Source organism: Xiphophorus maculatus, chromosome 17, assembly GCF_002775205.1.
Source record: "Xiphophorus maculatus strain JP 163 A chromosome 17, X_maculatus-5.0-male, whole genome shotgun sequence".
In the NCBI taxonomy this organism is placed as follows: domain Eukaryota; kingdom Metazoa; phylum Chordata; class Actinopteri; order Cyprinodontiformes; family Poeciliidae; genus Xiphophorus; species Xiphophorus maculatus.
Genome location: NC_036459.1, coordinates 17,529,836 through 17,543,510, shown reverse-complemented (window position 1 = coordinate 17,543,510; position 13,675 = coordinate 17,529,836). Strand labels below are relative to the sequence as shown.

The following is a 13,675-nucleotide window of genomic DNA, read 5'->3' as shown; positions in this document are numbered from 1 at the left end:
AAACAACAGCAGCCTCGGTTATGAAAACAAAGGAGAGCACGCATGGACCCAAATGAAAGACTCATTCATTAACAGATGACAGAGACACAATGATGGACAACAAAACATTCTGGGTTTTGTTGTCCAGTGATGCATCACTTGATTTTCTGATGGACGCTGCATTGACCCTACAGCGTTCTAACGCAAGCCAAGACATTCTGGAAACACCATGTGGGAGGATCCGCATTAGAAACGGAAATACTTGGTTAACTGGGTTTAGCATTGAAGATTATCAGCTTAGCTAAAGCCACAACCTTTGGAGGATTGTCAAGAGAAGGACTTCAGGTGATGTAACAGTTGGCTGAAGGAGTGATATAAAAAAATTTGATTTGCACCGTAAGGACTGTCCGAGTCACAGAAAATGCAACAGGTACTCAAGAAAAAATATCCAATGAAACGGTCAATGAAAGAACCCGTCACTCTCAACAGTCAGAAAAGACATAAAAGAGAAAATTTCCTTCCATCTAATCAATACGATTGCAAAAAGATCACAAAATTGTCAAATAATAGAGGGAATGATCAATGTGAAAAAATTGGTCTGATGAAGACACAGCTTTTGTTTTTGAACAAAACATATATTTGTACAGTATTTAAGTGCAATACAACCTTTATTTACCCCTTATTGTGAGGGTGGACTTCTCGATTTTATGAAAGGTGGCGTTGGGACCCAGACATGCTGTGGCTGTACTGATAATCCGCTGACAATGACTTGTAAACAGCTATGCTCACATAATCCTCAGACGGGACTTCCACCTGAACTTGATAGAACCGTTTCCAGCTTCAGTGCCAAACCTCCAAAACAACTTCTCCTCCTGCGTAAGCAGCTCTAACCTTCTACCAAAGGGCGGAAGGCTCCCATTTGTTAACCAGACGCAATTTTACCTTTATTTTCAACAAATCCCTAGATATCTAAATGGGACATGCTTGGAATGTTCCTCAAAATAAACGCAAAGGAGGAAAAAAAACATAGGTGCAAGGAAATTTCAGTCATGACTAAAACAGATGGAAGACCCCTTTATTAGAGCTCCACCAACACACACATCAACTGATTGCACCACCTCTGAGAAAACACACACCAAAATGAGGATGAAGTTTAACTCACAGCTGCATGATTAGGTAGAGGTGGTCCGGACTCTCATAGATGTCCTCCAGAGCAACGATGTTTTCATGCTTGATCCTGCAAAGCAAACACAAACCAATAGTAAAGCTCTTTATTTCATATGATATCCGTCGAATTGTCCTCCTTACGCTTGTAGAACCTGCTAAAGACTTCAGAGGTTCACCTAGAACTACAATGTTACAGCTTGGATCAAACCTTGCATTTGTTAAAATGGCCCAGAGTCCAAACCTAAATCCAATTTAGAAATTGTTTAGTAGCTTGTAAATTGCTATTTAAAGTAGCTCCCCATCCAAACTGACCGAGCTCGAACTTTTATACAAAGAAGAAAGAGCTAAAATTTCTAGATGTGCCTATTTGGTAGAGAAGCACCACAAAACAGCTGTAGTTGGAAGTAGAGAAAATGGTGGTTTCACAAAGTAGAACATACAAAAAATGAAAACTTTTATAAAAATATTTTTCTACACATTTGTTGAAACACAGCTTGTTGTGAACGCATGCCCATGGATGATGGCGGTTAAACAGTTTTCCTGTAATAGTAAATTGCTTCTCCACCATTAGCACATCCGGCAGCGAGTACAGGATGTTGATTGACAGCACTAAAACTTTCCTCCTGGCTCTGATTAGTTGAAGCAATGCACTGCTCCCGACAAAAAACAGACGGCAATAGTAGCTCAGGGAGGAGGTGGAGGAGATTGATCTTTTCACAGATTATCAACAACACGTAAAACATTAAAAAAAACAAAAGATACTGCATACTGCAGCTTTAAATGTAGATTGTGATTTTGTTTTAAGCTGAAATCTTTCTGCACTTTCATTCTTTTGACTTACCCAGTTAGCAAACACTTTGAAATCGGAATGAAAAATCTTTTCATCCTGGATTAATTTCTTCAAACTTCCCTCCCTCAAACTCTCCATGGTTACAGCAGCATGATGAGGGTGCTTTAAACAGTTCTGTGTGTATGTGTAGGTGCGTGTGTGTGTGTGTGTGTATGTGGTGCACATTCGTTACCCTAATAGCTTACTGCTGGTAAAATCACGACTGAATTTATGTGGGCGCATGGTTTGATCATCTTCTGCATTGTAAATAGAGGCAATTCCCCCAGGTATGACACGCTAACCCAAACATTCACAACAGGTGCTCAGGTGACCTATTACAGTGCATGATCTCTGTCACAGCAGGCAAGCGATGAGCCACGAAGCTAAGACACGACTCACACACACCCCTACAAACACCCAGACGAGTGCAGGTTGAATGGTGATAATGCGTGGATTTAAGCCCTGCCCAGGACAATGAAGAGCTACAGACAACAGACTGGGTGTAACAGCAGACCAGAGTCAGGGTCCATTCACAAAAAGCCTCTTGTACATTTCAGGCTCCATGTTGCTATGAGCTGCTCTTATTCATGGATTCCTGTAACAGCTGTTGTGGCGGAGCTTTATAGTCTGTTTCTGTCTCGAAAAACTGGCATGGCAGCACTTCCAAAATACGCCCAACCATTTGTTCTGATAGGGAAGTTACAGCCTTGTCATGTTTTTCACCTGTTTTCTTCTTGGGACTTCTTGAATAAGTACGGAAAGCAAACATGTCCTGATTGTAGAGTGGGAAAAAAACAACAGTTGGGTCAGAGCAAGTCAAGACCAATAAATCTCCTTGGAAATCTTTTAAACCCCACATCTAAACCAATTGTTTGATTCCAATAACTCTCCTTTCTTTCTCTCGGTAGAATGGATAATTTTAGCTATTCTGAGATCTTTTAATCTCAGTAGGAATGATTCTAGTGCGTCATGACTTCTGGATGGTTACCGACTGAATTACTAACTGATCCCCAAGTGCTTGGCCATCGAAGGACTCATTGGTTGGACGTTCAATCCCCTGGAGACAATTCTCTTGACAAATATTTTGAGAAATTTCTCACCAGGAATTAGATATCATTATGTCTCTGCTTTTGGTTCATTGTCCTCCACTTATCTACAATCAAGTGCCTGATGTAACAAGTCCAGGATGGAAATGTGAAGACCCCTCCACTTAGTGACTCTCCACCTCATTCTGTGGGATCCCAAGTCGGTACCTGGCCAGAGCAGCACTCATGCTACAGCAGCCAAGATCCAAATCTGTTTATTCATCTCCCACTCCATCATACTACCACTCGCAAGTAAAAGACTTTGATACTTGAACACAAACCTCGGACCAAGGGATTTTTGTAAGTCACAACTAAGCCGTAAGTCTATCCACCAAAGTCTTAAGTCAATTCTAAAGTTAAGACATGACGGTGCCAAGTCGAGTCCCAAGGCAAGACGTACCAGACTTGACTCCAGTTTTAGCCAAATGTTAGGTTTGAAGAATCTGAGCACCCATAAAAAGAAGAAAGAGACAAGTGAGTTTAAGATTTACTTGCAAGGAGAACAGACAGGAGCATGCTTCAATTGCAACCTCCTACCCGCTCTAAAACAGCTCCTGTCTGACCCTTTCTTTTTATTTCCTTAGGGCGGTCCTAGTTACATAGCCTATTTGATTATCTTGAGTTAATCACATAGAGTAGCTGTTTCTTCTGTTCTCTTGAATCACAGGTATGTTGCACCCACAAGCTGCCGTCATGTAGAGTGCATTGTTCAGAGTTCTTGTTTACTTCCTTCTGTAGAAATGATGCAGGAACTGATGATCCCACAGAACAATGAGGTGTCTTGCGTTTCCATGGTCTCATGTACAGTTCCTCTGTCTCTGGTTAATAAACTTCGACCCTTAATCATCCATTGTTTATTCTGCCACGTCAGTCATCACTCTTGCTGCAGACCATCTAGTATCTGCTCCCAATTTTAGAATACTTGTTAATTCTAAAATTAACAAGTATTGTTAATTTTAGAATTAAAATTGTATTTTTTTTTTAAAAAAAATAATTTTTTTTTATGTTTTATTTATTGTGATGATCATCATTATAGTGATGATCATCTTGGAGTGATCATCATCACTCCAAGAAACACATACTTAAAGAAAGAACAGAAATCTCTCCATTCTTAAAGATAATGAGTATATAAAAGAAAAAGATATTTACAAACTTAACACCAAATATGGTCAAATTTAATCACAAAGTAAAATTATGTAAAATCAAGAGTGTATTCTGTGATTTTGTTTGCCAGAACAACCACCAAAAGGAACTAAATTTCAAAAAGAAAATTGTTTTCAAGCCAATTGGCTAAAGACCGAATTAAATTATGAGTCACTAGCGTGAAAGTTGAAGTCTCGTCTCAAGTCTTTTGGTTTGGATCCACCACAGTGTAGAAAATGAAATTATGGACCCCGTTATATAAAACCATAAACTTTCAAAAATGTTTAAAGACATGGTTTAACTTTGTCAACAGCGGGTAGTTTGATTTTATTTTTTAAAACGGAAACGGAACATAATGTAACATGGAAAAAGTGAGGGTGTGTGAATATCTTCTGGATGAATTAAATTACACTTTGTGTAAAATGTAAGTAAATGCGTCTTTGTGTTTGAATTGTGTGTAGGATTCATGTGAACTAATTTTGGACCATCTTGAAATCTTAATAATTAGACATTATATGGATCTTTTTGCCTTGTAAACTGCCTTGAGATGAATGCACTGAATTGAATTAAAAAGCAAAGCGTTGTCCTTTATAGAGTTAAAATAATATCTGCCTGTTTAGAGCTGTAAAGAAATCCATTAGGTTTTCCAAAGGCGACCCAGTGTCTTACAATGCACATAGGGACGCTCTGAACCATTTGCAGTAATAACATTCATTTATCGAAATGAATGTCAGCATCTCTTGCTCTCTTATTACTATTAGCAATTACAATTTTCTCTAATGTCCCTCTGCAGAGACAAATTAGTAACAGCATATTTAATGCATCATACTTCTCTATTGTCACAGCATACACAAGTGCATCACTTTAATACTTAGTTGTGATTGTATAGAGAAGCGCCTATCTGTACCTTTCATTTACTCTTTATCTCAGTTGGACTAATAATGAACCCTGATAACCTTCTATATCTCTACATCAATGATTTTAGTAGTAGTTGTTGGCTAAGGCAATCTGTTTCTGGAGATGTCATCAGAGCAACATTTTACTGCAAATCTTTGATTTGTAACCCAATATAACTATATGGGTTGCTTCTAGTATGAAAAGTGAAAGTATTAGAGCTCATGAACTGAATGGAATGATGTATGAACCCAGAACAATGACGTGGAGACAGATAGGAGTCATAGTGTTGGCACAGTACAGTACAGTTCAGTACAACTACCTATTTTTGCAAGGCCCATCATCTCAACCCCAAGACTGTGATACGGAGGGGACAGACGCCAAGGTGCAAACACACAGCCTCCTTCAGGGCCAACTCCACTAAGGACCATATTTAGCCTGTTGAAAGGTATTTTTTAAGCGGAGGTCATTAGTACCAGCAGTCGATTGGCTGATTGATTGATCTGTGTGCCACATGAATAGATAACGAATCTACTTGAGCCAAAATTTCCCCTCAGTGACTCTCAAATTATATATATTTTTTTATGTATTTTCGGCTGTTATTGTTACATTAAAGTAGAACCACAATAAAATTACACACAAACTCAGAGGGAAACATTCAAAATCAACAAGGAATCTAATATTTCCCCCAATGTGTCTGGTAAATAAGTCTAATGCATACTTACAACCCCATGCACACACAGCAGAGATGTGTGTTTAGATCCCTATAACTCCTAATTGATACAATCGGGTTTATTTATAGAGCACCAAATTACAGAGAATCCAATCTCATATCATTTTACAAGGTCCAATTCAAGCCCAGTTAAATGGGTTTAGATGAAACTCAAACCAATCCAATTAATTCCAATCTTCTGCACACATTTAGAAAGTTCATACAGTCCAATATGCTCAATTGTAGCTTTAATCAACTTGTGAAAAACTTCAAGATTTATTAATACATGTTAGTGATTCCAGTTAAATAAATTTTTCATCGACTTCTCTTATTTGAAGCATATAAAGTATGAAATAATTATTTCTTCACACAGACTGGAATCTTTAAACAGTGATTTGAAAGATTTTTTAAATTTATATTTGATGCCTGGGGCTACGAGAGAAAAATAAACTCCTTGTCTTTGAAGGCGCACACATTCTGCACAAAAGCAGAACAGCTTGCGTCTGGCAGTCAAACCGCACGACTAAAGACCGACACACACTAGCAGCATATGATATGTGTCAAAACATAAGCTGCTCTGCACGGTTTTATACATCAACACACAGACACACACACACACACAAATACGAGCTGCACTCAGGCGTTCGTAATTGCCGTGGCGCTTGTGTTGCTGTGTTGCTTCCCGGCATCAGCCTCAAAAGCTGAAATTACACATCGGATTGGCGTTGCCTTTGGGGCCACTTTCTGCTGCTAACATAGACATCTGCTGTCATTACGGTGCCACCAGGATGTGCAACGGGCAGCGGCTGGTGTGACACTGACGGCAGTGGGACTGGTGGTGAGGGAGAGTCGTCTTTGTCCCCAACGCTCACAGTGTTCAGATCCACTATTGTTCTCACAGCTGGACTGGGAGACAGGCAGCCCTAATTGGAGGTTCGGCAGGCGTAATGCTCTGTCCATTCACAATTAACAGATTTCTGATATGAGGCCTGAATTGTTCCCACAGCTATTCAGGTTCATTGTGCAAAAACATGCCTCATATTAAAATAACAATCATTTATTTAATTATTTGTTTATTTAATTCATTTATAGTTTAAAATGAACACGTCGATATAAACAAAAATTTTGAATGGAAAGGAGTAGTTGGGAGAAAGAAAATCTTATATAGACACGTTCCGCAAGATCCCTTCTTGCGCAACGAAATCCAAGAAGCTGGATTTCTGCCATCCAGCTTCTTACTGGATAGCAGAAAACTGCTCAGTGACGATGACTACTATTGGTTTAGGTGTGAAGTTGTCAACATAACACGCTAAGTCTTTAAAGTACACGCTATATATAAAATAAAATGGGACATTATTGCTATTAATTGTCAACACTACGACAACTAGATAACAAGGGCAGAAAAAATATTTAATGTAAAAAATAGCAAGGGAGAGCAGTTGTGCTAGCTTGACTTTGACAATATTAACATTAGATGTGATGTGAAATTGAGTGTGTTTAGGATCAGTAAAAAACATTAAAAAAAACAGGCAACCCACACACACCAACTCTCTGACACATCATCGGTAGAGCAGGTGTTTAAATGAGCTAATCAAGCACTACTGTGTTCAGATGATCACTTATTAATAATCGGAAAATAAACATAAAGTCTGAAAACAATACTGTAACAGAATGAATGTTCCGTTCTTTGTGTGGGAAATGCTTGCGTGTGTTTTGGTGTTGGAACCTGATACGTTAGTGGAGTTGTTGTCAGTTAGTTGCTATAGCAACAGGTCTGTGTGTTGTGTAGCCAATACAGAGAGCGAGATAAAAGAATAGTATGAGTGGTCTTTAGTTGTTCTTCAACTGTTTTTTTTTTTTCTAATTTGATGATACCTACATCTGCAGGTTTCATTTTGTTAATGGGGCTGTTCTACCACGACAGCGCGGCTATAGACGGCCAGTAAAAGAATCGTCTTTTCGTCCTCCAGCATTGTGCGCATTCGCAAAATATCCAGAGGTAAACAATTACATGTAATCTACCCTTTTGTCAAAAGTCAATTCACTACACCGTAAGCAACCAAGCATAAATAAACCATACATGTTGATGCATCTTTAAACACAGAAAAGGCAAAGTATATGTAAAACTAATAATTACAAAATATATATATAATATATTTGCAATGATTCAGCACTCTACTAATTGAATATAGTTCATTATACTTTGATAAAATATTAGATTTTATTATTTTCAGTAAAAATGTATCTCCTTGGTTTCTTTAGACGGATTTGGTCCACTTGTTTTGTTCTGACTTTTTTTCTGTTTTCCGTAAATATCTTAATCTTATTTAAACATAAGTTGCAGAACATAATAGTCCAGCAAGTCACAAAATTTCATTCATTTCAAGTTAAAGAACAACAGATTTGTTGGCTCTGTTTCCTGCTCATAAGTCTAACGGCTCTATTTTTTGCAAAACTAAAAGAAAATTTACAAGTGTTCTCCCCAAACCTCTGCACAACAGGTCAAAAATAATTTAATAATAACTCAATTTTCTTTGATATGATTGTGTTTGCGTAGCTTCACAGCCCTGGTGTGTGTGATGTGTGTTTCAGCAGTGGATCGTGACCTGGGGGTGAGGGCTGACAGGGGAGGGGAAGGATGGATGTATAGATGGATGTATGGAGGCAGAGGGGTATTTTGCGTGGAAGTAACAGAGGAGATCCACAGTTGCCCGGTAACCAGTAGCTGTGTGTGTGGCGGTGTGACTGCTCTCACCTCCTCAGCACGGCAATCTCGTTCTCGATGCTGCTCTCCTTCCCCTTCAGAGCCTTCTTGGGGATGCATTTGACGGCGAACATGCGGCCGGTCAGCTTCTCCTGGGCCAGGACCACCTCTGAAAACGCCCCTCTGATGGAACAAAGGAAACACAAACGCACTCCGTTTCAATCTCACGCTTCATGATTTCAGCTATTTTCTCCTAAAGATGCAATTCGCGACAAGTGCAAAGTCCAGTCATCAAAATATTCTGAAAATTGCACTGCTGTGTGAATGTGCTCCGATGTGACACTTTCAACTTTCCTTTCTTAACGACATGAAAGAACAGCACTGGCAGTAGGGCAAACATCTGTGTTTTTCAGCTCTTAAAATCCCTTTGTGTGTTTGTGTTTTGTGAATGTGTGTGTGCGCGTCATGTCGACAAGCGGGGCGATGAATGAAGATGAGCCCATTGCGAGTTAATCTGCCTGAAGCGAGTGCTGGCTCCTTTGTTGCTCTGCCCTCAGACTCGCTGGCATATCAGAGTAAACACGATGCATGCGCCCTTATCTCTTCTCGGCCGTCCTTGTTCTTACGTCTGTTCAGTGTATCGGCAACCCACAGTGGGAGAACATCCAGACTGCAGGAATTCAGCTACCAATCTGCCCCAGGCCCTTCAATTTCCTTGTTTTCTGACTAAATTTGTCTACGCATTCTGCAGAAATCCAAGCTAACATGGTAGTACACATATGTGACACTAGCCTGGTAAAAAATATGGCCTCTTGTTCAACCTTTCACTTTGTTCCGAAGGTCTGGGCCCTTCCTGGAGGCATGGACTCTGTGGAGATTTGAAGCAACTGGATAACCAATCATTAACATTTAGCCTGATGGCTGTAATGCGTCAGCTATGCTATGAAGCTAATCAGATTTTGCGTAAGCTGAAAATAACCATTCACCACTGAGATGTTGAGCTGAATAAAATCTTTTTCAGCAATAAAAGATCTTAACCATTCCTCACACTCCCACCTTAATTGTTCAATATTGGGAAACGCGGCCAACACGGACCGACTGGCCAAACTACCACCCTATATTATCCTGGTAAAAACCAGACCCTTGTTCTGCGCTTTGCTTCGTATAGAGTCTGGCGTCTCGGTTATCGAGAACGGATTGTTTCCTGGTGCAAGGATTTGAGTTCTTTGTGTGTTTATTTTGAGTTTCTGTGTCTCTGAGTCTCCGTGTTGTCCTGTCTTCCCCTTGATTGTTACCAGGTGTGTCTCATTCCCTGATTACCTAATGTGTATTTAATGTCACCTGTGTCTGAGCGTGTCTGTCGGGTCCTTGTCTTATGTGATCCCAGTCTGTCCGTTCTGCTGTTTACGTCCAGTCGTTTAACCTGTCGCTACCAGCATTGAACCTTAGTTTCCGTTGAGCTGTGCTGCCTGGTTCTGGATTGTGTTTTTGGTTTAATTCAGTCATTAAAACTATCATTCATCTTTACCTGGGTCTCCAAGCGTCTACCTCACCACCGCCTCCTCACACAACTTTATGACACCTGGAGGTTTGGACTCTGTTGAATTTTGAAATTTGTCCGTTGCGTATCTAATGTACCAGTTTGACAAGATGAAACTTACTGGAAATTACCTGCATTGTAAACAACCATTCTTCACCACACAGAGAGAAGTTTGGCACCGAGCCAAACTAGGCGACTGTTAATGTTAATTTAATATTAGGAAGTGTGGCCAACATGGACTGAATGGCTTTGTGCGCTTCCTCCGCTGCCATTGCTAAAACTACAGCCAGACTACAATTCTTAATAGACACCATTGTTCATAGTTTCTCCATCTGTTCATTGATTGGGCCAGTAGAATTTCTACCAGAGGGAATCCAAGTAAACGGGAGAAAGCCCAGACTGTTTGTGTATAATAAGTTTAATTGAGCGGAATAGCAAATAGAGGTATATCGATACAACAATCTCACAATATGATATACAATATCCTGATCACGATACAATATGTATCACGATATTTGGCGAACGATACAATTCGCTACGATTCTATGCACTTTTATGATTTACTGAAAGATTTTACAAGGACTGAGTGATTTTAGTGACATTTTGTGTTCTATAGACTTGGATTTAATTAACTGAAAACTGATTAAAAGCACCAACTACACAATACCTGAATCTGATTGGACAGAGTCTAACAGTCTACAGCTGGACAAAATGAATCAAAGATGCAGTGAGAAGATTAGTTTCTGCCATTTAATTCATGCGGGTTTGACATAAAACTCAAAGTTTCAACAGTGATCTAGGAGCTGAGTGGGGAGATTATCAGCCTCTGTAGACTCTCAATATGCAAATGATTGCACTCATGTTTTTCTTTTGGACATACTGTGGCTGCGTTTTGGAGTAAAAAAAAGTCTTTTGGACTTTAAAGAAAAGGCTTTTTCTGCCTTGGCTCCCGGAGTTAGCCGTGGCTGTAAGCTGATTACTACTAGCTGCTGGGGGAGTGGCTCTGCCTCACCCCGTAGTGATCGATTCCTTGCAGCTGCGCAGCGCCGCCAGTCCCCTGCTTGGACCTCTGAGTAGCTGCCTCTCAGACTGCCAGGATCTCATCGTACTCTCAGTCTCTGATACTCTTTGTCAGTCGCTAATAAGAATGATCGATCTGCCATTGTCATCATGGCAATCCTCACCGCGCCCAGACTCCGGCTGCGGGTTTCTCCGCTTCGTTTTCCAGCTCAAAACAGAGCGCCGCTGCATGCTGCGTGTTCATTCTCCAGGTTATCCTTTATATACAGAACAGAAACCACTAAGCTAAAAACAAATTGCGAAGTGGATGCCAGTAGTCGCTCCGATGTCCAAACTTTGCATCAATATTGCGATCTCACTGCTTTTGCCGCTACTCCGTTCTCGCCGCTACTCAGTTCCGCTTCTCTTTCACGGTTACATGCGCAACTTTACTTCGTTTCTTAGCAACAAAATACAGCCCATCATTATTTATTGATGATAAATAATGATGGGCTCAAAAACAAAGGAATCTAATGTTGCGTTTCGTTTTGTACGTTTGGAAGCTCATTCCCTTTCACATAACCGGAAAAGCCGGACATTCGGAAAAATATGGTTTACTTATTTCAGCATAACTCCAGTTTTACCTGGCCTATTAACATAATTTAAAAACTGGTGTGTAGTTTATAATGTGCACTTTAAGCGCAAGTTTAAATTGAGAATGGGGGAGGCGGAGTCTTGCTGCTACGTTGTCACAAACCAGACATGTTAAAAAGACGGTATAAGCCTATGGATTCCTATGGTTTAACGTATCGATACTCGCAGATGAAAAATCGATACCTTCCGAGGGTGGAAAAAAATCATTAAATATTGTAGAATCCATATAATTATACAGCCCTCATAGCAAAGCAAGGTAATGGCCAAGTTAACCTAGGTAGGCAGACTACAATTCTAAAGCTGTGTAGGAAATAAACATCATTGTTCACAAATCCTACATCTGTTCGCTGGTTGGTTTGGTTGAAATGTAACCAGAGAAATCAAAATCAATGGGCGAAATACCAGACGGAAGGGAGATGAGAATCAAGTGGAATTGTGTAGGAAGGTAACGGCCTGGCTTAACGGAGGAAGATTTTTAGCATGGCTAATGCTGCGTTTGAGTCATCTCGGAAGTCAAAATCATGTTGTGAAACTAACTACTGTTACATAAAGAATAAAAAAAATTCACACCTGATCTCATGTAAAGTAATTCAACAGGTAAAACTAATTCATGGCAGTGTACTTGTGAAACAAATTTAACTTGAGTTTGCTATTGCTAGATACCAGTACACAGCTTATCTTGATGAATGTGACTGTTCTGTTTCTGTGCGCGCAGGCGTGTGCGCGTGTGGGGGTAGTAGTGGGGGTGTGTGTGTGTGTTTTCGGCTTCTCCCTCAAGGTGAAAAGCGGCTGCTGTGAATGAACTCTCTCTTTTTGCATCGATTTGTTCCTCGGCTCGCAGAAAAGCCCCGGAGCCAGTCAGAGCACGGCGCATACTCTGAGCTGTCCATCAGCCTGCAGACAGAGCCGTGTTCACGGTACCGGCATGCCAACGCAGACCCGCTGCCTGTCGCCGCCCCGCTGCCGGCGGCGCATTTCCATCTGTTTAGCAATGACTCCCTCTGTCTTCTCACCTCTACCGCCTCCACCTGCCAATCTCCCTTAGTCTCTCACAAGTCTTTCAGAGTGACAAGTGATCATAGCGTCTGTTGCCCTGGGCGATTGAGGTGGACTGTCTGCAAACCGATAAGATTACTTCAATTGACCCATGCATGCTGAGACTTGGCAGCACCGATAAAGGATGTTGGGATTCTGGTGACGTCAAGGGCCGACAAAACGAGCGACCGGTGCGATTTGTAAGGTACACGCGCGCACACACACACACACACACACACACACGCAATCGGAACAACACACAAAGCTCGGAGCGTTTCATTCATTACCCCGGGAGAGGGAGGAACATGAACGGGCGCCCTCGGTGGCTGCGAGGCATTCACAGCTGCAGCATTAATCATCACAAGAGGCGTCGCAACCTGTTTACCTTTGCGCTTTGTGTCAGGATCATTCTTTTCTTTCTCTAATGTTTGTGTTACACGATAAAGGAGGCAGTTATGGGTGATGAAAAAAAGCAGAGTCACAACAAAGCTCCGCACAGATGGCTGTTGTGGTTTCGGAGGCTGGAATTTCACAGTCTTGAGTTTTGGCAGCAGAAATGTTTCCGAGGTGTTAGCAAGGAAACAGATTTGGGAGCTGGATAGGCTGTTAGTACTTGTTTTCTTTCTCCTTTTTCCTAACTAGAAATGTATTCTCTCCAAGGCCGCTGATTTGTTTCACCACCTTTGCTCAGTTTTGTCAGTTTGCAGGTCAGGAGCAAGGAAATACGACACGACAGTAACGGCTTCCAGCTCTGGCCACATGAGAACGTTTTTTCTTTTTCTTCAAACACGTTCCAGAGAGAAAACTTCACTCTGGCTTTTTATTGTAAACGCCTCGCTGGTGAAAACAATAGCTATGTCTCCATTCAGCTGTCGTGCAATTTTTCATAGAATTTTTAAAATCTCTGGGGGGGGGGGGGGGAGACAGGAAAATG

The 13,675-nt window shown here is 40.9% G+C and overlaps 1 protein-coding gene across 1 annotated transcript in view; it reads right to left on the bottom strand.

Annotated features, from left to right (window-relative positions):
* The window catches only part of camk1d (calcium/calmodulin dependent protein kinase ID), a 60,864-nt gene that overhangs the window by 24,333 nt on the left and 22,856 nt on the right, over window positions 1-13,675 (bottom strand). Inside the window, exons 2-3 of the mRNA XM_014472124.2 lie at window positions 8,565-8,696; window positions 1,142-1,216 (exon numbers count right to left, since the gene is read on the bottom strand). Coding sequence (XP_014327610.1) covers window positions 1,142-1,216; window positions 8,565-8,696 — 207 coding nt within the window. The remainder of the gene's footprint in view (window positions 1-1,141; window positions 1,217-8,564; window positions 8,697-13,675) is intronic.